The sequence below is a fragment of the Stigmatopora argus genome, chromosome 3, assembly GCF_051989625.1.
Source record: "Stigmatopora argus isolate UIUO_Sarg chromosome 3, RoL_Sarg_1.0, whole genome shotgun sequence".
In the NCBI taxonomy this organism is placed as follows: domain Eukaryota; kingdom Metazoa; phylum Chordata; class Actinopteri; order Syngnathiformes; family Syngnathidae; genus Stigmatopora; species Stigmatopora argus.
The window spans coordinates 22,409,058-22,433,702 of NC_135389.1; the positions used below are offsets into that span (position 1 = coordinate 22,409,058).

General features: G+C 42.1%; 1 protein-coding gene and 1 long non-coding RNA gene across 2 annotated transcripts; one reads left to right on the top strand and one right to left on the bottom strand.

The window, feature by feature from the left end:
- Positions 1–229: 229 nt before the first annotated feature.
- irak4 (interleukin-1 receptor-associated kinase 4) lies at positions 230–7,023 on the bottom strand. The gene is made up of 11 exons (XM_077596007.1): positions 6,651–7,023; positions 5,542–5,687; positions 5,274–5,441; positions 4,111–4,256; positions 3,978–4,042; positions 3,803–3,917; positions 3,626–3,735; positions 1,672–1,858; positions 1,497–1,559; positions 469–633; positions 230–385 (listed from the first exon to the last, which is right to left on the bottom strand). The coding sequence occupies exons 1-11, from the start codon at positions 6,809–6,811 to the stop codon at positions 329–331; spliced, it is 1,383 nt and encodes a 460-aa protein (XP_077452133.1). The 5' UTR covers positions 6,812–7,023; the 3' UTR covers positions 230–328.
- LOC144071151 (uncharacterized) lies at positions 6,652–20,311 on the top strand. Its single transcript, XR_013299563.1, has 3 exons — positions 6,652–6,781; positions 6,857–6,908; positions 19,686–20,311. It is a non-coding gene; the product is annotated as an uncharacterized LOC144071151 (long non-coding RNA).
- Positions 20,312–24,645: the final 4,334 nt, after the last annotated feature.

Here is a 24,645-nt window from a genome sequence, read left to right on the forward strand (position 1 = left end):
CAGGATTCGTGATTTAGTTTTTTTGCCACAAATACTAAACACTAAAACCTTTTTTAGTTTTTTTTCTCAGGAACAATTTTTTGGGGCATATTAATGTTTTTGCAGGTTAATCGCTTCATTTATTGAGACTAAGATCAAAAAACGTTTTTTGTTGGTTTGTCCAATTCAAGTAAGCAAACTTTTTTTTAGGTGTGGCAAATTACTCGGATTCCTAAAAGTTAATAATGGACTAAGAAGCTTAAAAAGTGTGGCCCTCCAAAATAAAAGCTCATTCCTGAGTACATTGTGTGCATATACTCGTTGATAATATACTTGGTCACCTTCAGTCCTAGGCGTAAGACTCCTTTGCTCGGTTTTTGACCAAACCATTGAGCTGGGACAGCACCTAAAAGATAATTAAAAATCCACATTTCATATTTTCTCGCAAATCGTGGCATCGGCCAATCGTTGAGAAGCGCTCCGTCTTACTTGCGTGACCAGCGGCCGTCGGTTCTTCCTCTCGTGGAGGCAGCCGGCGGCCAGAGAGTAGACGATGGCCACCTGGCTCCCGTCCCAGTCGCTCATCTTCTGGTCTACGAAGGCCTCCAGAGTGAGTTCTTCGTCTTTGTCGTCGATGTCGTGCCTCATGTCCATCTGTCGCGGGGTGGCAATGTCGTCATTGGACCAAATCGGTCCGGTTAAGATAGCGTATTTTCCGTACAAAGAGGCACACTGGTTTATAAGGTGCATCTTCAATGAATGGCCTATCTCAAAATTGGTTTTGTGTATGAGGTGCAGTCGTGTGTTATACAGCCACTAAATGAAGCTGTAGTAGTAGTGGCGGTGGTATCGGTAGTGGGTGGGAATGGTAGTATGATATTGTTATACATCCACTAAATAAATGGAGCTGTTGTAGTAGTAGTAGGAGATTGTTATATATCCACTAAATGGAGATGTGGTAATAGTAGTGAGGGTGGCATCATTAGAGGTAGTAGTGGTGGGAGATTGTGTTATACATTCACTAAAAGGAGCTGTAGTATTAGTGGGGGTGGTATCTGTAGTGGTAGTAGTAGTAGTAGTAGTGGTGGTGGGAGATTCTGTTATACATTTACTAGAAGAATCTGTAGTAGTAGTAGAGGTAGTAGTAGTAGTGGCATCAGTAGAGGTAGTAGTAGTAGTAGTGGCATCAGTAGAGGTAGTAGTAGTAGTGGCATCAGTAGAGGTAGTGTAGTAGTGGCATCAGTAGAGGTAGTAGTAGTGGCATCAGTAGAGGTAGTAGTAGTGGGAGATTGTGTTATACATTCACCAAATGAAGCTGTAGTAGTAGTGGTGGTGGTAGTAGTAGTGGTGGTGGTGGTGGTAGTAGTGGTGGGAGATTGTGTTATATATCCACTAAATGGCGCTTTAGTAGTAGTGGTTAGGTGATGTGTTATGAATCAACTGTGCTGAAGGGAATTTCATACAATGATTGTGCCTTTTAGTGCGGAAAATACGGTAATAGCCTGAATGTATTTTACCAAAAGCTGAGGCTCGCGGTTTTCATCAGCAGGTGACAGCCCGGACAATAATTCTAACAGCACCTGTACAAACCAGTGACAATCACGTTCAAAACACCAATGAACGGTTGTCGTCAAATTTCAAACTGGCACATTTAGTGTTTACGGTGCAAAAGTCCAAAAGTCAAGAGCCTACCACCCCAAAACTGAAGACATCGGATTTGGGCGTGATTTCCCCCCTCAGCGCCTCGGGCGCCATGTAGGCGCAGGTACCCACGATCCTTTCCGTCATCATGGTCGTTGCCGTCCGCTTTGCCGAGGCTCTCGTCAGGCCAAAGTCGGACATTTTGGCCACCAAGTTTTCATCCAACAGGATATTGGCACTGCGGGGAAAAAAATGAGAGAATGAGCTACCTGGTTAGCATGTTGACCTCACAGTTCTTGGATTCGATCCAATGGGGCCTAGGTGGGTTTTCTCCAGGTACTCCAGTTTCCTCCCACATCCCCAAAACATGCTAGGCTAATTGCTAAGTTTCCTAGGCTAGCTAGCGAACACTCTAAATTGCCTAACCCCAGCTTTGATTGGTTGTTTGTTGTCTCCAGGGGCCCTGCGATTGGCTGGACACGATTCAGGGTGTCCCGAAGTCAGCTGGGATAGGCTCCAGCACCCCCCGCAACCCCTTGTCAGGATAAGCGGTTCAGAAAATGAATGAGCAGTGCTATCGCTGACTCACGCAAAGCTCACATTTAATGACATTTTGCCATTTTTGTTGACATTTTTAGGTATTGTTTGCTTATTTGAGCGTGAAGAGCCTGGAAGCAAATTGGCAGAAACATTGCGCCAACTCAGTCGTCATCTTTAAGTTGAACCTCCAAATTTCAGTCTTGTGACTTGAAAATCAGCAAAGGATGACAAACAGTTTCATTCTTTTTTTCTAGTACTCGTTACTATTAAATACAATGACTGTTTATAGTAAGTATACTTTTATAGTGTCAATGTTTATTGTTTATTGTTTATTCTTGGGAGGATAAAACTAAATCTTAGTACCGTATTTTCTTGCATATAAGCCGCCTCCGCGTATAAGCCATACCCTTAAAATTGTTGAATTTTACAATTTCCCTCGTATAAGCCGCGCACTGATTCACAATTTTCACCTCCATATTCATGCTTTTAATAGGGAGTTCAAATGTGTTACTTTGAAGGGAATATCTTAAGAAAAATAATCGCACGTGGTATTAATCGAAAGGATTGCCTGCACGTAGACATTTTCAAAATGGAAGTCATGTGAGCAGTACAACCAGGAAGTTTGTCCGTAGCGGTCTAGTTTGTCATTCCTAGATAAGATGGTGGTGCCCTGAGCAAGCAATGGCAGGCACAAGTAAGTTTTTAAACATTTTATGCAAGTTTTTTTTCTTGAATTTCATTCATAGACGTCAAAAGAAATGTTGTTTAGCGTTTTATCTGTTTATCTTTTCTCTATTTTGAAATAAATGACCGTATCGGCACATTGTCTTGCGTTATGGCGTTTGGTCTTTGTCACCTTGCACTTGCGTGCATGTTAAGTCTAATTTATTCGCATATAAGCCGTACCCTCGATTCAGTCATCATTTTTTCGGTACACGGTCGATTGGTCGCCGGTCTTTTGGTCGCCCGGAAGGTTATTGATAATTACCATTAAAAATGTTGCTCAAATTCCCTAAATACAAACTGCGAATGACGATTTAGTAATACTTAATGCCCTATTAATTATTAGGCTAAAGAAAAGCTCCAAATTTCTCGGACTTTGATTGTTTTTTGTTGGAGAACTTGTTACGACCCTGACTGAACTGACGTAGTTTCTTAAAGGGACAACACATGTACATACAAACTCTTCTACACTCTTATACATGTCGGCTCAGTGAAACTGCTCATGGCCATTGTTGTCTTTTATTGAGGCGTAGACCGTGTTGTTTTACCTTGTTTTGTCGCCTGTCTTTTGGTCGCCCGTTGTCGCGGTCAGGGCGACCAAAAGACCGGCGACCAATCGACCGCACACAATTTTTTCGAGCGACAAATACGGCTTCTATGCGAGAAAATATGGCAATTGGTCAGGAATCCAGTAAAATGAACAAGGTTGCTTTACTTCAACCAAAATAACAAGTTGACGCACCTTTTCACATCTCTGTGGACATGATGCTTGCTGTGCAAATATTCCAAAGCCGCCGCCGTACCGTTAGCGATCAAGCACCGCTGTCGCCAGCTCAGCGGAGGACTTCCTCCCTAAAAGACGAAGACCTCAACATGACAAATTCTTCACGTTTAAGAGCGTGGAGAAGGCGACACTTACAAAACAAGCCAACCTGTCCAGCAGGGATCCGTTCGCCATGAAGGCGTACACCAAACACGGGACCGGTCCATCACAGGAGAAGCCAACCATGTCCACCAGGTTCTCATGTTTCAACCTGTCGAAAAATAGCATTACGGTGGATTTTCTTGGGTCCGAAATGGGCTTGCGAACTTACGCCGTCAGCGTTTGGACTTCTTGGTTGAATTGAATTTGCAGCTCGTCGGAAGAGATGCCATCGATCTGCAAAAAAAATTGCGATTATTGAATGGCCATTGGAAGGTAAGATTTTTTTTTTTTTTTTAACTCGCCATGTTGAGTTTTTTTACAGCGACGGGTTTGTCCCGCAGAAAACCTTTGTAGACGGTGCCGAAACCTCCTTCTCCGAGTCGACCGCCGCCGTCAAAGTTTGCGGTGATTTCCCTCAGTTGATTGTAGGAAAAAATTGGGCCTGAACCTGACAAATGTGGAATGAGTTGAAGACAATTTGAGCGTCTTTGATGGACAAATAATTGTTTTTAAAATGCACTCGTGTATCTTTTTTTGATTGCTTTTATTGTCATACAAATATAATGAGATTTAATTTGAGATTGTACAGTAATCCCTCGAATATTGCGGTTAATGGAGACCAGACATGGCCGCGATAAGCGAAAAAATTGCAAAGGAGGCTCACCCCTATTATAACTACCTTTTTTTCTTCTGCTTGTGAATTTCAGCGTGGATTTTCTTTTTTATGAACTTAAAAAAAAAAAAATAGCAGAAAAAAAATTTGCGATAAGTGAGGGAAGACTGTATTTAACTTTTTGGTTATTTACAAAGAAAAATTGAATTAATGCAATTATTGCCAACATTGAGGAACTTTTTACAGTGCAAATTACTTATGTTGACTACATTTGTTACTTATTGGTAACTTATTCTACCCCTTTTTTGTAAATTTTTCCCTACTTATTTATGTTATATATTTATTTTTATTAATTATTGATTGTGTTTTTTTGCTTTATTGTTCTTATCTGTGCACTTCCCTCCTTATTTATTATTATTTATTGAGTTTGTTTTCTTTGTTGTTATTTGTGCACCTCCCTACTTATGGTGTTGACTAATTATTATTATTATTATTTATTGATTTTGTTTGTTTGCCCGCTTGTTTGTTCTTTGTGCACTTCTGTACTTAAGACTAAATATTTATTATTTATTGATAATTGTTTTATCTGTTGTTATTTGTGAACTTCATGGCGAAGCTTGAAATCTCATTATACTTGTATAATGACAATAAAAGCATTCAAATGAATTGAATAATTGAAACCAAGTATTTCCAAATTAAAATTAAATAATAATTTAAATGGACTATTCATGCAAAACGATGTCTGTCGTACTACTAAATTACTGCATAACTCAATGTATTGCATTAGATTCATTACTTGAGTGTGCATTGCGCACATAAAAAAAATAATTTAAAAAAATGCACAATTCCAACCTTTTTCATGATCCGGCTCCTCGTTCTGCAGCTTAGTTGGCGTCTGCAGGACATCAACGACGGGGGCTACGTTCACCTTCTCTGGCTCACCTGGGCACCAGATTACACCTTTGCAGTGGAGTTCTGTCGGAGGAAAGGCTTGAGTCGTCGCCATGGAAAGCACTGCATCTATTGTGTTGGGGGAATTTAAAAAAACATCAATTTTGCTCTGAAAATGCCAATAACGATGACGATTTTCTCTAATATAGAAGCGGTCCAAGACTCCTACCAGGTAACAAGACGCTTGCAGCCGCCAGTAACTGGCGACTCAGGAGAATGTCCACCAGTTCTCCCACTGTGGCGTTGAGCATGCCCCAGTCATGCAGAAGTTCCACCGTGGGGCTCTTACCCTGAGCGACAAGGTTCTCAAACCGCCTGCAAGCACACATTCAACACAAAAAAACCCAACATATTGACATCTATGTTCATTAATATGTACTGTCCCTTTAAATACATCAAACTCAAATGTAGACTAATTATTGCAATTGGCTTCCGGTACCTGGATTAAAAGGCTTTCGAAAATACATATATTTTTAAACTTCCATTTATGGGCGGTTCTGTGTTTGAGTGGTTGGTGTGACTGCCTCACAGTTCTGGGGATGTGGTTTGATCCCAGGTCCGTCCTTGGCAATTGGCATGCAATCCCTTAACATGTAGGCTGAGCTAACTGAACACTAAATGGTCTAACCCAGGGGTGTTAGACTCGGGTTGGTTCGCGGGCCGCGTTAACGCCAACTTGATTTCACGTGGGCCATTTTAGATATATTTAGATTTTTTTTATAAATGGATTAAAAGCCCTGGATATTCAGTTTTTTATAGATCTAAAGCAATGTTTATTTTAGCTTTTTTATATATTTTTAGATTTTACAAAATGATTTTTGAACTAAAAACACAGAAAAATGTATTAAAAATTACAATTATTGATTTAAAAGGGGGAATCTCAGGAAATGTAATATACATCTATACTCTTCATTTTAATTTGATCCTAAAACAAAAAGTTGGCACTCATAATTTACTTTCCCGGGCCACACAAAATGATGCAGCGGGCCAGATTTGGCCCCCGGGCCGCCACTTTGGCCGGCCACTGAAGCTTGTGGGAGAAGCAGTTCAGAAAATGAATGAATGAATAAATTTGCTCTGAGTGAATTTTCTTTTTAATCATCCCCATTATAATGAGCGAACATATTAGAATTAAACAATAACTTTTTGCGACTAAGTTACGTTATGGATTATGATATAGGGAGGTATCCTAGCCGAGCAAACAATGGGTGGACAGATACATAGACAAATACATAATAGATTATATAGATACTACAGAGCTAGTGACAAAAGACACACCTGACATGATTTTGTGTGTAACGAAAGTCGCCGTTGGACTTCCGGATGCAAATGATGACGTCCTTCCATCTGTCTTGAGGGTCTAAAAAGTCAGCCACCCGGCAAAGAGTCCTATAACCAAGTTTACGAATGTAGGTCGAACGAGTCACCGAATCGTTCATTTTATATCGAAAAGTGGAGCTTCATGAGTATGTTTTTTTTTTCAGGCATGCCAGACGACTGTGTGTTTTCCGATATTGAGCAACTTCCTCCAAACACGTGAGTTGCCTCCTCCTTTTTTCGTTCTTAACACGGAAATGTCGATTTTAAAAGGATCACCTCGCTGATTTAGTGATCGGATGACGTAAAGTAACTGTTAGGACGTTTTTGTGTGTTGTCGGTGTTTTAGCAGTGTTTGGAAATGTTTGGCTTTGAAATTGTGTCGATTGGGAATTGTAAATTGGGCACCGGTGTGTTGCGGTCGACATTGTGCCTTAGTGGCATCTAGTGGATAAGATGAGAACTACATCTGTAATTGAATTGAATGATTTTGTCATTAATATACAACTTGAGATTTAAAGCTCCACCACGAAAGGCACAAATAACAGCAACAAACAAATAGACTAATAAATAATAATAACTAATAACACATACATAATGAATGACAAATGAATAAATAGTCAACATAAGTTGGCAAGTGCACAAATCACCACAACAAACAAACTGCTAAGTATTCAATAGATAATAATGTTTTAAAAATCAATAAATAGGTCAGCAGTCAACTCAAATAACTGAGGCTTATCAGGAAACATTTATAATGAACAGATTGACAAAAAAGTGCTAAAAAACATTAAACAATATAACCACGTTATAATGCCATGTAGCACTCCCCTTTTAACGGTCTTTCATATAAAGTTTTAATGCTGTCGTCAATGACACCGTCCCCAATTACAAAAAGCTCATTTAAAAGACATTCATGAGGCTTTAAACCAAAATTGTCCAATCTCTCCCACTTTTAAAAGCCTTTCTTTTACATCCTCAAGGTGCACATGGTGAGAATTAAGCTACATGAAACAAAGACATCACTACGTAAACTGCTATTAGGCTATTTTTTTCAGAGTATAATTATAGTCATTAGTGTGCATATCCTCTTATTCTTCTTTCAAACACATCAACCTGGCCTTATGAGCTCATTCAACACTCAGCTGGGTGTCATAAAAGTGGCGTAGGTGTGCCTCGTGTGACTTGATGAAAGTTATTACGTGCGTTTGCGGTACATATGTCATCTTGGGAAAAAATAAAAATAAAAAAATTGAACCCAGGACCCCAAAGCTGCAAGGCCGACATGCCAACCACTTGCTCCACAGCTCACGGTTCACAGAAACAAACAGAAAAATCACCATAAAATTTGTAAAAAGGTAAATTGCCGATTTTTGGGCCTCTTCCGAACTGTTTAACGTGATCAATTTCCGCCTCGTGATCGCAAAATATCGATCACGTCGCCCGTGAAAATGCGAAATAAAGGAAGAAAAGAAAATCTCCTGCAGCTCGGAAACAAGGGCGGAGGGAGGAGAAGTGCCAGAGTGGCTTAAATCAGCACCAAGGAGCCCGGCAGGAGGAAATAATCACAGGAAGTAACGTGATGCCCCTCCACACTCTTAGCAATAAGATACCGAGGAGGACCAAACAATCCAGTCATCACGCAGGGCCCCAATTAGAGAAGAAAGTGAGAAAAAAAATGACCCCCAACACACCTCAGCCTTTGAAATAGCCCAAATTCATCCTGATGGTTGGTATGTGTGTACTCACTCCTCTGGAGAATGTGCTCCAGTTTTCAGAAGCACATTTTACACTTGGCAATAAATTACAAGTCGGGTTGCTCGCTGGCTTTATTAGCAGCCTTGCACCTTGGAATGTAAACGGGACAAATGGATAGTAGGAAGAAGCGCGTTGGTTCGACCGAGATGAAGAAGAAGAAGAAGGCCGGGATCGCCCCTCTGATTTCCTGATTTTACGTCCATCTCTCCTTCAGCTTTGTGCAGATGGGTATTCCAGTTTTAGGATATTTTTTTTTAAACAAAACCTCTTCAACCTACTGCCCTGTGGCAGGCGCTACATGACCATAACAGCCAAGACAAACACACTCAAGACTGTCTTCCCCAGAGCCGCCACCATACTCAACTGGACTTCTGCACCTAGGAGGACTTAATCAAGACTTACCGCTAACCACTTTAGTCACTTTGTACTTTATCTTATTTATGTGACCACTTATTCTATGTTGACTTCTTATCTATGTTGACTACTTATCTACGTTGACTACTTATCTACGTTGACCACTTCTCTACGTTGACCACTTCTCTACGTTGACCACTTCTCTACGTTGACCACTTCTCTACGTTGACCACTTATCTGCATTGACCACTTATCTATGTTGACCACTTATCAATGTTGACTACTTATCAATGTTGACTACTTATCTACGTTGACAACTTATCTACGTTGACCACTTATCTATATTGACCACCTTTCTATGTTGACTACTTATCAATGTTGACTACTTATCTATGTTTGCTACTTATCTATGTTGACTACTTATCTACGTTGACTAATTATCTATGTTGACCACTTATCTATGTTGACCACTTATCTACGTTGACCACTTATCTATGTTGACCACTTATCTACGTTGACTACTTCTCTAAGTTGACCACTTCTCTACGTTGACCACTTCTCTACGTTGACCACTTCTCTACGTTGACCACTTATCTACGTTGACCACTTATCGATGTCGACCACTTATCGATGTCGACCACTTTTCGATGCCGACCACTTATTCGATGTCGACCACTTATTCGATGTCGACCACTTATTCAATGTCGACCTTTTATTCAATGTCGACTAATACTGTTTGTTGTTATTTGTGCACATCCCTACTGATGTTGTTGACTACTTGTTTATTGCTCGTGCTCATTTTTAGAATTTTTTATGTTAATCGAGATCATTCTGGCCATTGGTGTGAATAACTGCGTTTCCATCAAAATATATGATAAAATGTGTTATTGTTATTCTTGATTGGTTATTAGTTTGTCTATTTGTTGTTGTCATTTGTGCACTTTGTGGTGAAAGCTTTAAATCTCCTTATACTACTAGAATGACAATAAAAGCATTCAATTCAATTCAAAGGTGGTTGTAGGTCACCCCTGTCACCCATAGAGGGCAGTACCTACATACACCTCTCTGCGACCTGCAGAATTGACTCAAATATAATAAAACATGTATATGAGTGAAGGCCCATTGTTAGATTGAAATCACAATGGGATTTCCTTGATGTGTTCTTCAAAGAAAGTACTGGAATGATGAGTTAGGATTGACAAATAGTTGTGGTCTGTATATTATGTACCATTCAATTTTTGGGGCGGGGCATGATATTTGTCATCTGTGTCTCTAGAGCAGACACAAATATCTTTTTTAGAGTTTCCTTGTCGTGTTGTACTCAAGTTGCCATCATGGCGATCCGGCGGATGAGTGGTTAGCGCCTCGGCCATGCACTTTTGGGGTCGTGGGTTCGATCCCAAGTCGGTCCTCCTATATGGAGTTTGCATGTTCTTCCCAGGCTATTGGTTGTTTTTGCTCCCACAGTCCCAAAACATAAATGCTAGGCTAATTGTATGCTAAATTTCTAGGCTAGCGAGTTTAGTTGGGATAGGCTCCAGCACCCCCTGGGACCATTGTGAGGATAATTTGTTCAGAAAATGAATGAACAATTTAAATGCCCCTTTAGCGAAGAAAGGTTTTATTGTGTTTTTTTCCTTGTTGGTATGACCAAAAGACAAAAAACAACAGCAATTAATAGTTATTAAAAATAATAATTAAACATTTTTAAAAAAAGCTAATTAGAGAATTAAAATTATATTTTAGCGTCTTAGCTCTAGTCATTAGCCTTTGTTAGGCTTCCCAAAAAATACGAAACACTTCATGGAAAGCAAAATATACACCAGTTAATTACAATAACGATTACAATGCTAAATACAGAGTCCAATTTATGATTATTGTTGAAATTATTTTAAAGGTATTGTCAGACGACCAATCCAGTTCTTTTAATGCATTTATAAAAAAGTCTCTAAATATATCTAAAATGGTCCGGCCCACGTGAAATCAAGTTGACGTTAAAGCGACCCGTGAACCAACCCGAGTCTGACACCCATGTTCTAAACTGTCACCCACCTCCAGTAAGGAAACCAGTAAACAAGCCGAAACCAGTTAAGGAAGCATTGTCATGCCTTTTTAACCTTATCTTATCATAATGGAAATCAGCGGGGGTACTGGAGCCAACCTTATGCACTCAATTTTGCTCCAAAAAGTGATGGATGTCCTGCCCTAATCAGGGGGAATGCCTTCGGGTGCTTGTAAAGCTAAAAAACTCTCCGTAAATACACAACTGCCGCACGAGTTCTCCTCGGGGGGCTAAAGTTGACAAATTAGGGCGTTTCGGACAGATGCCAGAGCTAAGTGATGGAGAAGGAGAGAGATACTGGCCAGGCTTTTTATGGCTCATATATTTTAAGTGTGATGGAAAGAAACAGCTTGCATGTATGTGTGTGTACTTGTGTGTGTGTTTCGAGGCTATTTATTAAAACGCAAGCAATAACATGTGACGGTAGGGTGGCAGTGATTGTTATTGCCGCTCTAAGACTGTTCGATTCCTGGTCAATCGTGGGTGAAAAATGTTGCTGAACAAGCAGAACAGAGGAAAAACATTTAAAGAAACAGTGGCCCTGTATTTTAAATGCTTTTTTTATCATGAGGGTCCATCTTTGTTCTGCAGTGACTTGTTTGAAACTTTATGTGCTTGACTAGGTTATCTGCTTAACAGTTGGGATTATTTTTTCTCCATATGTGAGGTTTCTGTAGATATTTTTAGTAACCGGCCACATTCATTCATTCATTTTCTGAATCGCTTATCCTAACAAGGGTTGCAGGGGGTGCTGGAGTCTATCCCAGCTGACTTCGGGCACCAGGTGAGGGAAACCCTGAATCAATGGCCAGCCAATCGCAGGGCATGAGGAGACAAAGGACAACCAATCATAACTAGGGTTAGGCAATTTAGAGCATTCAACCAGCTAGCCTAGCATGCATATTTTTGTAATATGGGAGGAAACCAGAGTACTTGGAGAAAATCCACGCCAGCCCAAGAGAACATTCAAACTTGACACCAGGGGTGTCAGACTCGGGTTGGTCCGCGGGCCACTTAACGTCAACTCGATTTCATGTGGGCCGGACCATTTTAGATATAATATTGAGATTTTTTTGATTGGATGAAACGTACTGGATTAAAAGCCCTGAATATTCCGTTTTTTATAGATCTAAAACAATGTTTATTTTAGCTTTTTTAAATATATTTTTAGATTTTACAAAATTATTTTTGAACTAAAAACACAGAAAAAAATGATTAAAAAATGACAATTATTGATTTCAATGAGGGAAAATCAGGAAATTTAATATACATCTATACTCTTCAGTCGGCACTCATCATTTACTTTCCCGGGCCACACAAAATGATGCAGCGGGGCCAGATTTGGCCCCCGGGCCGCCACTTCGACACATGTGCTCTACACACTGCGGACAGACCTGGAATCAAACCATGACCCTTGGAACTGCGAGACCGATGCGCCAACCACTCAGACACCAAATCACTGTTCTTATTTTATTTAACAAAACAACAACATTTTCTTAATCCAAAACCTGAATTGGCGTTACGCCATTGTCCAGAACGCCAATGCCAAAATGGACGCACTATGACCTGAAGAAGACCCACTCAAGTCTGCAAACTCCACCTGGGATCAAACCTTCGACCCTAGCGGTGTGAGGCCGATGCGTTAACCACTAACCAAATCTAATATGTGAGACTCAAGTTGTCCATTGGAGTAAAAACTCTACAAATTGCCCAATGACGACGTAAAAATGCACCAAACTTGGCTAGCATCCTCTCCAACGGACCTTAAACCACAATAAAGCAGGTCTTCAAAATAAACCGCCTTCAGCGATAAGCGTCGCCACGGATCCGCTTCTCGGCGTACGTGCCGAAACCCGATTTTTCTTTCCACGCTCCAAGATTCCAATTGACCTCTTGGCGGAAAACAAGCAAGCGTGATTACACGTTACCTTTTTCAAAATTAGAGAACACAACAGCCGAGCGAGCGAGCGAGCGAGGCAGGATGTCCAACATGTTCGGTCACAGTCTGTTTCGCGTCAAGGAGGAGAACTTGTAATTGCCTAGCATTAGCCGCGCACAACAGCAAACAATCAACTGGAAATACGCAAGACGTACTTGACATCAATGCCTCGCGTCGGGGTGCCCTAACGTCGACCCCGCGGGGAGGGAGGCCGGCCGGCGGGTGAAATTAGCGCCGCGACAACTGGCGTGTTTTCATCGTTCCACGTGAAATTGCGGCCCGAGGCTACGTCGGCGCTGGAATCGCCGGCCATCTCGTCTCTTTGTTTGTTTTACCTCGCATCGGGTGGAATTCCCCTCTTATCTAAATCCAATAATGACTTAAAGCTGGATGTCAAAACACTTTCCGTTATTATCCGCCATCCTTCTCCTCCCTCGGATTTGACGCCAGAGGTTGCGGAGTAGGAAAATCAGCACCCGCAGCCCTTTCGGATCTGCCGACTTGTCAGGATGCCTTGTGAATAGTTTGCGAGACGCCTGGAAGTTCTCCCGATCAAGCCTCGGCGAGACCATCCATGTGACGTCCCAAAAATCTTACCAAGGACAGAAATGGAGTCTTCTGAACGTTGTTTACGGTCCGGTGTAACTATGGAAACCTACTTTTGAGGGTAAAAAAACACACGTCATTGACCAGTAAATACCGTATTATTTCACATATATGCCATATTTGTCGCAAAAGATGACTGAATCAATATGCGCACAAATTAGACTTGACATGCACGAAAACCGCAAGGTGACAAAGACGAAATGCCATAACACCATGGCGCTTTAACACCATAACGCCATGACGCCCTAATGCCATGATGCCATGACACCATGACGCCCTAACACCATGACGCCCTAACACCATGACGCCCTAACACCATGACGCCCTAACGCCATGACGCCCTAACGCCATGACGCCCTAACGCCATGACGCCCTAACGCCATGACGCCCTAACGCCATGACGCCCTAACGCCATGATGCCCTAACGCCATGACGCCCTGACGCCCTAACGCCATGACGCCCTAACGCCATGACGCCATGACGCCCTGACGCCATGACACCATGATGCCATGACGCCCTGACACCATGACGCCCTAACGCCATGACGACGCCCTAACGCAATGACGCCCTAACGCCATGACGCCCTAACGCCATGACGCCCTAACGCCATGACGCCCTAACGCCATGACGCCCTAACGCCATGACGCCATATAAAGCCATTATGGCGTCATAGTGTTATGGAGCCATGACGCCATAACGCAAGACAATGTGGCCGTTACGGTCATTTATTTCAAAATAAAGAAAAGATAAACTGATAAAACGCTAAACAACATTTATTTTGATGTCTATGAATGAAATTCAAGAAAAACAACATATTGTGAACTCACTTGTGCCTGCCATTGTTCACTCTGGGCGCCACCATCTTACCTAGTATTAGCTCGCATTGCTACAACTAGCGAGATAAGCTTCCTTCTTGGGGAAGGTTGCGCATAGAAGAGCATTATGAAGGTAATCACGATCGTATTTTCCGGACTATAAGTCACCCTTTTAATTTTTTTCCATAATTTGGGCCTGTGACTAATACTGAACAGCTGGTCATTGGTCAGAGAAATAAAATGTAAATATGTGTATATATATATACATATATATTTTTTTATTTTATTTCTCTGACCAATGAATGACCATCTGTTATGTTGTTGTTTTGTTACGCTATAATTCTCTGGAAAACCAGAGTTCACAGCTGCCTATTTCGTCACCGTGTTATTATTAATACTTTAACGTATGTTTATTCTTGGTTCATAATTTAAAAAAAAAAGGCCCTCCCTAAAATGCAACTCTTACTCCAGTTTTTCTTTTTTCATTGTTTTCAATTTGGTTGACTCCAAAAAAAGTTGTCCATTGTGCAAGTCAATATAATATATACATAATCCCATTCTTCTTTTTAAAAACGGAATAAATTCCATTTTTTACACGGGCCAGCCGGATTGCCACAAAACTGATGGCTTCCAGAAACCCAGTGTGTAAAAATGCGTGTTTGCTTTTGCCGGTGCCTGTTTGGCAGCGGCCAGATAACTTTGTTGAACTGGCGGGGGGTCGCCGTTGATTAGCTCCCAGTTTGCCGGCCGTTCTCTCGGCAAACACATCATTGTCTCGCCTCGAGGGTGTCGTGTTCGCTTCACTCTGCATTCTTTCTTGCACTTTACTAACCTTGTTGATGGAAGCGCAGTCGGCAGGGACCGGGATCCGGGTTTTCTTGTAATTAAATGAAAAGAATGATGCACTAATGACATAGGCAAAAACATATCAAGGCAAAAATATCAATATATGCAGCTAAACTTTACATCCCCAAAACATGCATGCTAGGCTAGCTGGTTGAACACTCTGAATTGCCTAACCCTAGCTACAATTAGTTGTCCTTTGTCTCCCCGTGCCCTGTGATTGGCCGGCCACCGATTCCAGGTGTCCCCACCTGGTGCCCGTGGTTAGCTGGGATAGGCTCCAGCACCCCCCTTAACCCTTGTAAGTATAAGCGGTTCAGAAATAGAATGAATGACTATTGAAACGGCAACCACAGGGCACAGACGTATGGCAGACATTTTCAACCAATGTCTTCCCAGTCCTCCCATCACTCAGCAAGTTCCCACCCTTATTACCTCCCCCAGGGCTTGACCTTACCGGCCTCACTAAACTCATTACTTAATAGGAGCCATTCACTGTGTTTTATGAGTCAGAGACGCCAAAAGACCTCAGGGAACGCCAGGCCTGCGTGACGCGAGGAAGCAGGAAGTCAGACGGACACCTGTGTCACGTGTCCTGGGGGTCTTTACAGAGAATAGCTCTTTTGTCCAGGACAATCCAATTTCTTGTCCATTCTTAAGGAGCAATGTTGTAATGTACAAGCTTCATTTATTGGTTCCTATTCACCTGGAATTGCCCCAAAAGCAACATTAAGTCACATGGAAATGTCCCAAAACCAACAGTAAGGATTTTTAAAATGCCCCAAAAGCAACAGTAAGTCAACTGGAAATGCCCCAAACCAGCAGTAAATCACATGGAAATAACCTAAAACCAAGATTACATCACCTGGAAATGCCCCAAACGAATATTAGGTCACCCGGAATGCCCCAAAACCAGACGTAAACGTCTCGGAAATGCCAAAAAAACAACATTAGGTCACCTGCAAGGCCCCAAAACCAAAGTAAACCACTTGGAAATGCCCAAAACCAACATTACGTCACCTGGAACTGCCTGAAACCAACATTAGGTCACCTGGAATGCCCCAAAACCAAAGTTAACCACTTGGAAATGCCCAAAACCAACATTAGGTCACCTGGAATGCCCCAACACCACCATTAAATCCCCTGGAACTGCCCCAAACCAACATTAGGTCACCTGGAATGCCCCAAAACCAAAAGTAAACCACTTGGAAATGGCCAAAACCAAAATTACGTTACCTGGAATGCCCCAAAAACAGAAGTAAACGTCTTGGAAATGCCCCAAACCAACATTAGGTCACCTGCAATGCCCCCAAACCAAAGTAAACCACTTGGAAATGCCCAGACCAACAATAAGTCTACTGGAAATGCCCCAAAACCAACATTACGTCACCTGGAACTGCCCCAAACCAACATTAAGTCACCTGGAATGCCCCAAAACCGAAGTAAACCACTTTGAAATGCCCCAAACCAACATTACGTCACCTGGAAATACCCCAAAACCAACATTAGGTCACCTGGAATGCCCCAAAACCAAAGGTAAACCACTTGGAAATGCCCAAAACCAACAATAAGTCACCATGGAACTGCCCCAAACCAACATTAAGTCCCCTGGAAATGCCCCAAAACCAACATTATGTTACCTGGAACTGCCCCAAAACCAAAAGGAAACCACTTGGAAATGCCCAAAACCAACAATAAGTCACCTGGAACTGCCCCAAAACCAAAAGTAAACCACTTGGAAAAGCCCAAAACAACAATAAGTCACCTAGAAATGCCCCAAAACCACGTTGGGCAATTGGCCATTTGTCAAAACCCTGAATAGTTGAGAACCACTGAATTAGGCGGCGTTCGCAACTGTTTTCTTTCTTACCGAGGTCCCAAATGCTTTGAGGTCATTAACAAGCCCCTGCCGTGTATTTTGTGGCTGCTCATGATCATCCATCCTCACTTCCTGGGACGCCATCTTACACTTGTTATTTTTAGTTTTATTACACCAAAGTGGAACTTTTCTAACCGTGACGAACGTCGAAATGCTACTTGTCCGATTGCCTGCGGAGTAAAAACAGTTTGATGACGCTTATGATTCCCGTTCCTCCCCCCTCGCCAAAGTTCTGAAATGAGAAAGACTTGGAAATCAACCAAGATCAACCGATAGTATTCCACATCGGAGGTTCCGCCGTAAAAAGCAACCCATTGGCCGCCATCCAACGGCGAGTGTGCTGTTTTCAAGCCCGAGTCGGGCCTCACAATGAACTTTCTCTCTAATAAATGCAATTCCCCAAGAAACAAAAAAGCCAAGAATAGTGAAGTCTTTCAGGAGATCATGACGGGGGCCAGCAGATGACTTAACTTACCGTATTTTCTCGCATATAAGCCGGATTTGTCACTCCAAAAAATGATGACAGAATCGAGGGTACGGCTTATATGCGCACAAATTACACTTGACGTGCACAAAACTGCAAGTTGACAACGACGAAATAATGCAAGACAAGAGATCGCGCAGAACAGTATGTGGCAGAAGAAATAGAGTAAATAAAGTAGTAGTAACAGTAAGTACTACTGTAATGAAATTGTAAATCCAGAAATCCTACTCCAGAAAATTTACACCAGCATAGAAAATGTTGAGATTAATCTTTGAATTAAGGTTCTCAGCAAATCATTTTGAATATAGATTTCCTAAAATAATGGGAAATTATTTAAAATTCAACTAGAAGTAAAAGTGTTGAAGTTCCATGGCATTTTCAGGTATTCTTCTCTAAGCCCTCTAGTCTGTCCAAGGCACTTAGAATTTCACATAAGTCTTCTAGTGTTGTTTTTTTCTCAGTGTCCGACATCAATCCCCAGCTTTGATAAATTACATTGCGTGATCTCCAAATGGCTACTACTTTAAACGCAAGGATAAAATAAAAAAATATAAAAAATTGGCAGCACATTGTAGTTTAGTACGTACTTGTATTTAGAAATATGTCCAGCGGGGCGCAGTACATGCCCTTGTTATTCCTAAATGAATGTTATCTGTAACGGGCCGTAAATGGCCCGCGGGCCAAGGTTGAAAAACATGTACACGCGCGATCCGGGTTGCGGGGCGAGCGTTTCGGCGAAACGTCCGTTCAGCGAACTGTCCGTCGGCGAAACGTCTTTTGGCGAATCGTCCAAGTACCCCTTTCAATCCATAAAGAATCTCAGAAATACTATTTTTCTTAAGATTTTCCCTTCAAAATACCATATTTGTACTCCCTATTAAAACCACGAACACGGAGCTGAAAATTGTGAATCCGGGAGCGTCTTATACTCGAGAAATTGCAAAATTCAACAATTTTTAAGGCCATTTTAACGGTCCGGCTTATACGCGGAGGCGGCTTATATGCGAGAAAATACAGTAATCGACTTTAGATCTTTTTTCCTGGCCGGGATTTAAGAGCATGTCCAAAGAAATGGACATTTTTTGGGGGGAGAAGATGCCTTCTTTTGCACGGTCACCTGCAGTGGGACACGGGACCCGTCTCCATGCCCCCCCAGCCCCCCCTGGAGCCCTCTCCAAAGTTACCGAGGCCCCCGCGGCCCTGGGAAGTTGAGCATGTGAGTTTCCCCAGGTCATTAGGGGGAGGCTTGAAAAGACTGTCACCAGGAAGGAGATAAGCCGCGAGGGGCGCGGTAATAAGGCCCCGAATAATAGCCCCTCTGTAGCCTAGCCAGTGAGGACGCAGACCCGGCCGGGGATTAGAAGGAGCCTGAAAGGGACAAAGTCAATGGACCCCCACAATAAAATATGAAGCCCAGTTCTGGTGAATAGGGGGACGGCCTGGGAGGAGGTTCCGCCATTCTTTCTTGGCTATCGACATTACGTCTTCTGGAGATTCACGCGCCATTGCAGATGAAATTTGTCCACGTCAGTATTTGGGGTGCCGGCGCATAATTGTATTCAGCGGTCCCCGAAAACCATGAGCCAGGTGCCGGTCCATTAGAGAAATTAATGGTATATTCACACTTCTGGGGTCCTGGGTTCCATCCCTGGTGGGTCCGAACTCTGTGGAGTTTGCATGTTCTCCTTGGGCTTGGTGGGTTTTCTCCGGGTACTCCGGTTTTCTCCCACATCCTGAAAATATGCATGCTAGGCTAATTGTTTGATAAATTGTCCCTAGCTATGATTGGTTGTCCTTTGTCGCCTCGTGCCCCGCGATGGGTTGGGGACCGATTCAAGGCGTCCCCCCCAGCCTGTTGTGAGCTGCGATAGTCTCAAGCACCCCTCGTGACCCTTGTGAGGATAAGCGGTTCAGAAAATGAATGAATGAATGGCGGGGAATTGGTCGTCGATGTACCATCGAAAATCCACGTAAGCCCCATGCAAATCTTCACACAGTAAAGACCGACCTGGCATTGAGCCCACGATCCCAGAACAGTCGGGCCGCCACCGGTAAACGTAATTTTCTAAAAAAAACACTTAGAAGTGACATTTACTTTTATGATTTAATTGAACCTTTTATCCAAGAAAGATAAGTTTGAGTCGACGTTTTTTTGCAACTTTAATTTTCACTCATCCTAGAATTTAAATTTAAATCTATTTTATGAAGTTTGCTTACCACTTTCAATGTTTAATTTTCCATGTCATCATTTTGCAGGTTCTCCTCAATGGTTCATTTTCCCATCACGTGACCATGGCTTTCTGGCCGATCCGGATCGTTAAAAAAAGACCACCGAAAAACCGCATGGTACTCTCGGAACCCTTGAGGCCACGCCCCCCCCTTCTACCAGGTAATCGAACTACACAAAATCCTCCAATCTGTCAAAAGCAAACGTTTTTAGGATGCACAACCAAATACAATAAAGCAGTCGAGAGGAAAGAGTGGGGGGCCGATGGGGGGCTTCATTTATGAGTTTCACTTTGACTGATGAGCTGCCAAGTGATTAGGTCATCCCATTGGACACAATGAATAGGCGGTCTGGCCGCTCAAAACGTGGCGATTCCCAGAACGCCAGCCTTATTGTCAGCACTTAATACGAAGCAGACGTTGAAGAGTGAGCCAGCTCAGGTGGGCCTCATTCATTCGCTGGGGGGGGCTGTCAAGTCAGTCCTTTAGCAGGATCCTATCACAGTCATTATAAACGAGCCCCCCCCTTTGATTCGTATCCAACTCAAAGACGTATGTACAAAGCTATGACATAGTACAGTGGATTGAAGACAACCATGATAATTTGCAGTGGAACTAAGACTCAACAAATGCATACCTGTCAACCTCTGCCGATAACTGCCCTTATAAATGATTATGATTCCCCTTACAAACCCCCCCAAAACCTTACAAACACCGTACGACGAGTCGTACGGTGTTTGTAAGGTTTTTGGGGGGTTTGTAAGGGGAATCATAATCATTTATAAGGGCAGTTATCGGCAGAGGTTGACAGGTATGCTATATACAATTTTTTTTAAAGAAATAGGCCAGGGGTGGCGAACAATTTAGACAAAAAGAGCTAACATTTTCAACTGTGAGTCAAAACAGACAGTGGAACGAATATGGAGAATTTATAAATAAACTACAGTAATCCCTCATATTGAGGTTAATGTTGACCAAGGGTGTCAGACTCGGGTTGGTTCACGGGCCGCGTTAAAGTCAACTCGATTTCACATGGGCCGGACCATTTTAGATATAATATTTAGATTTTTTTTTTAATAAATGGATTAAAAGAACTGGATTAAGAGCCCTGAATATTTAGTTTTTTATAGATCTAAAACAATGTTTATTTTAACTTTTTTTATATATATTTTTAGATTTTACAAAATGATTTTTGAACTTAAAACACAGAAAAAATGGATTAAAAAATGACAATGATTGATTTAAAAGGGGGAAAATCAGGAAATTTAATATACATCTATACTCTTCATTTTAATTTGATCCTAAAACAGAAAGTCGCCACTCATCATTTACTTTCACGGGCCACACAAAATGATGCGGCGGGCCAGATTTGGCCCCCGGCCCGCCACTTTGACACATGTGATGTAGACCAAACATGGCCGCGATAATTGAAATTAATGCAAATTAATAGCAGAAAAAATGGCAAAGTAGTGAATTTGCGACAAGTGAAGACGCGATAATCGAGGGATTACTGTACTGTTCTACTTACAAAAATTTCAATTTACCAAATAATTTTGTAAGTAGAGGTACGACTGTATTTGCTTTGAATGAGCCTCGATGAATTTGTGTTTTAATATAGAATGAAAAAGGGCAAAGAGTCACAGTATATACAATATTTTTTACTTCACTGATTTGATTGGATTGGATAACTTTATTCATCCCATATTCGGGAAATTTCATTGTCACAGTAGCAAGAGGGTGAGAATACAGACACAGCAAAAGACATTTTAGACATAAATAGATAGGTCATAAGTAAGTTAATAAATAAATACATGAATAAATGTATAAATAATCTGTATATCTATCATTTTTTGCATTATACTTATCATTTTGTTAGCTTAACTACCATAGCAAAACATTTTTTAAATTAAAAATCCTTAAAAAAAGCCGCAATTGTACCCGATTTCCATTAAATCCTGATCCAATCGCACCCTAATATTGACGTACGACCGGTCGCGTAAGAAATTAAGCGTGACCTCTCACTTAATGATGACAAACAGCTGAGTTTAATACGCCAATCTTCTTTGGTGATGGATTTTTCAAGATTGGTGTACACGTGTCACCTCCCCTGTCAACAAACCTTCCCCCCATCGTTCCCGTCACTGTCTAAGTCAACGTCACCCCCGCAATGAGCCCACCCCACCTGACCGGCCCCCTCGGGGGGGGGGTTCTCGGTCGCCCCGCGATTGTTCACCGAAGCCCAGTGGCGAATCAAAGCGTCCCACGGCAGGAGACCACTTTGAAGTGACCTGGTCCAGTCTGTGGCCTGCAAAGAGTGCGGGACTAAAGCCCCCTTCCAAATGACCCCCCTCCGTTGTCACCGTCGCCATTGCGACCCACCCCCCGCCCCTTAACCTGACCAGGAGCAGTGAGCCGGGCAGGCGTGTGAATAAGGACAAGAGAACGAACGGGTGGTCCCGCCACCTCGGGATCGGACTTGATGGAAGCGAAAATAGACATTTACTTTAGTCCTCGTGTCTTTTTAGTCAAAAGGGGGCTTCCAACCCCAAAAAAGAATGGTGTTGTCAATGAAAGCCTCTTTTTTGGGGAGAATGTGCAAATTCACTGTCACATTTTTTTCCTCCAAGGCCCCTCCCTTAGCTTTTTTGTACAGTAATCCCTCGAATATCGCGATTAATGAGACCAGACATGGCCGCGGTAATCGAAAAATCATTAATAAATCGTTTCCTTACATCTTTCATACAAAATTGGACCAATTTTAAAGTGTTTATTTGGCAGTTGTGTGAGGACCGTGGAGCCAATTACAGAATTTACATATAAAGTACACTTCTACTTACCAAATTTTCAAGTTAGGAAAAACGTCTTGGAACCAATTAATTTCGTAAGTAGAACTACAAATGTAATTATTTTTTCATGTATTGACATTGTTAAAAAAAAATAGTTTATCATCAACATTTTTAAAATTTAGTCTACTTTTTACTCTACACGCTTATTAAATAAACACCTTTGTTTATTTAATAAACGTGTTGCCCATGTTAGATGTATATTTCAGATAAGATTCAATATTTTTAGATTTAATACAAATATATATAGCAAAAATCATTTCATTATTCTGAATAAAACGTTTTTTTTATTTAAAAAAAGCCTACAAATCCCTTTAAGACATGATTGAGGGCTAAATTAGTAAATGTGATTTGAGTTGATTTCATTAATAACAGCATGTACACTAGAATACACATTTGCGTAAAAAAACTACTACACTAGAATACACATCTTCATTCTTTAGGTCATTTGTGTAAAAAATAAAAATGCTCATGCTGTTACTCGTAATGAAGTTTTCTGTGTGTGAGTATCCAGTTGAGGAGAGCAGTTGGGGGTGCTAGATGAGGCCAGGGGAGAGGGCAGGTGGGCAGGTGGGCTCTCATTGTTTTGCAAACAGCAGCCATTAAAAATGCCACCAAAAAAAAGGATAGAAAGGCAAAGGCGGGGGCAGGGGGCGCTGGGGGCGCTGAAGCAACCACAGCAGACAGATCTGTGTCTGTCATCTCCTCGTAGGACACACACGTGCAAATCCGCGTCACGCAGGTTTCATGTCAAGGCGCCTTTGATCAGCGCTCTTCTCAGAAGTTCTGCCGCTTCCCCGACATTTCAAGCTGTTGACACAACTCCCCGCCCAAGCTACCACGGAGAACAATGGCCGCTACCTGGCCTTGGAGTAGGGACACGCTCCATTTTGGTTCCAATTTGGCCCAAATGTTAGGACAACCTGGCTATCAGATGGAGAGAAAAGGTCCACTATTCTGTACAAAACTGCAAAAGAACAGCAGAACACTGAATCATTTTCTGAACCCATTATCCTCGCAGGGGGTGCTTGAGCCTATCCCAGCTAATTGCGGGTACCAGGCTTGGGAACACCCTGAATCGGTGGTCAGCCAATTGCATGGCACGAGGAGACAAAGGACAATCATCGCTAGGGTTAGGCAATTTAGTGAGTTCAACCAGCTAGCCTAGCATGCAAGTTTTTGGGATGTGGGAAGAAAACGGAGTACCCGGAGAAAACCCACGCAGGCAATTTAGCATACAATTAGCCTAGCATGCATGTTTTTGGGATGCGGAAGGAAAACGGAGTACCCGGAGAAAACCCACACAAACAATTTAGCATGAAATTAGCCAAGCATGCATGTTTTTAGGATGTGGGAGCAAATTGGAATACCCAAAGAATACCCACACAGGGAATGTAACACAATTAGACTAGAATGCATGTTTTTGGGATGTGGTAAGAAAATGAAGTACCCATAGAAAACCCACAGAAGCAATTTAACATACAATTAGCTTAGCATGCATGTTTTTGGGATATGGGAGGAAAACTGAGTACCCAGAGAAAACCCATACAGGCAATTTAGCATAAAATTAGCCTAGCATGCATGTTTTTGGGATGTGGGAGCAAATTGGAGTACCCAAATTACACCCACACAGGCAAATTTACATACAATTAGCCTATCATGCATGTTTTTGGGAAGTGGGAGCAAAAAATAGTACCCAGAGAATACCCACACAGGCTATTTAACATACTATTAGCCTAGCATGCATGTTTTTGGGATGTGGGAGGAAGACGGAGTACCTGGAGAAATACACCAGCAATTTAAGATACAATTAGCCTAGCATGCATGTTTTTGGGATGTGGGAGCAAATTGGAGTACCCGGAGAACACCCACACAGGCAATTTAACATACAATTAGCCTAGCATGCATGTTTTTGGAATGTGGGAGGAAACCAGAGTACCCAGAGAAAACCTGCGTAAGCCCGAGGATAACTTGCAAACTCCACACTGTCAGGACCCAGCTGGGCTCGAACCCACGCCCCAAAAACTGTAAGGCCGACGCGCTAACCACTCGTCCACTGGGCCACCTAGTACTATATTTTACAACTCAAATAAGAATATAGAAATATGATAAGGTCTAATTTAGTTAGGGACTGATATGAATCCCAA

Bases quoted from the DNA above. Each gene is read 5' to 3' on its own strand.
- irak4 (XM_077596007.1), bottom strand. From the start codon at position 6,811: ATGAACGATTCGGTGACTCGTTCGACCTACATTCGTAAACTTGGTTAT. The intron at 4,043-4,110 runs GCGAGTTAAAAA...TTTTTTTTGCAG, and splicing joins CTGTAAAAAAACTCAACATG to ATCGATGGCATCTCTTCCGA. The intron at 3,918-3,977 runs GTAAGTTCGCAA...ATTTTTCGACAG, and splicing joins GAAGTCCAAACGCTGACGGC to GTTGAAACATGAGAACCTGG.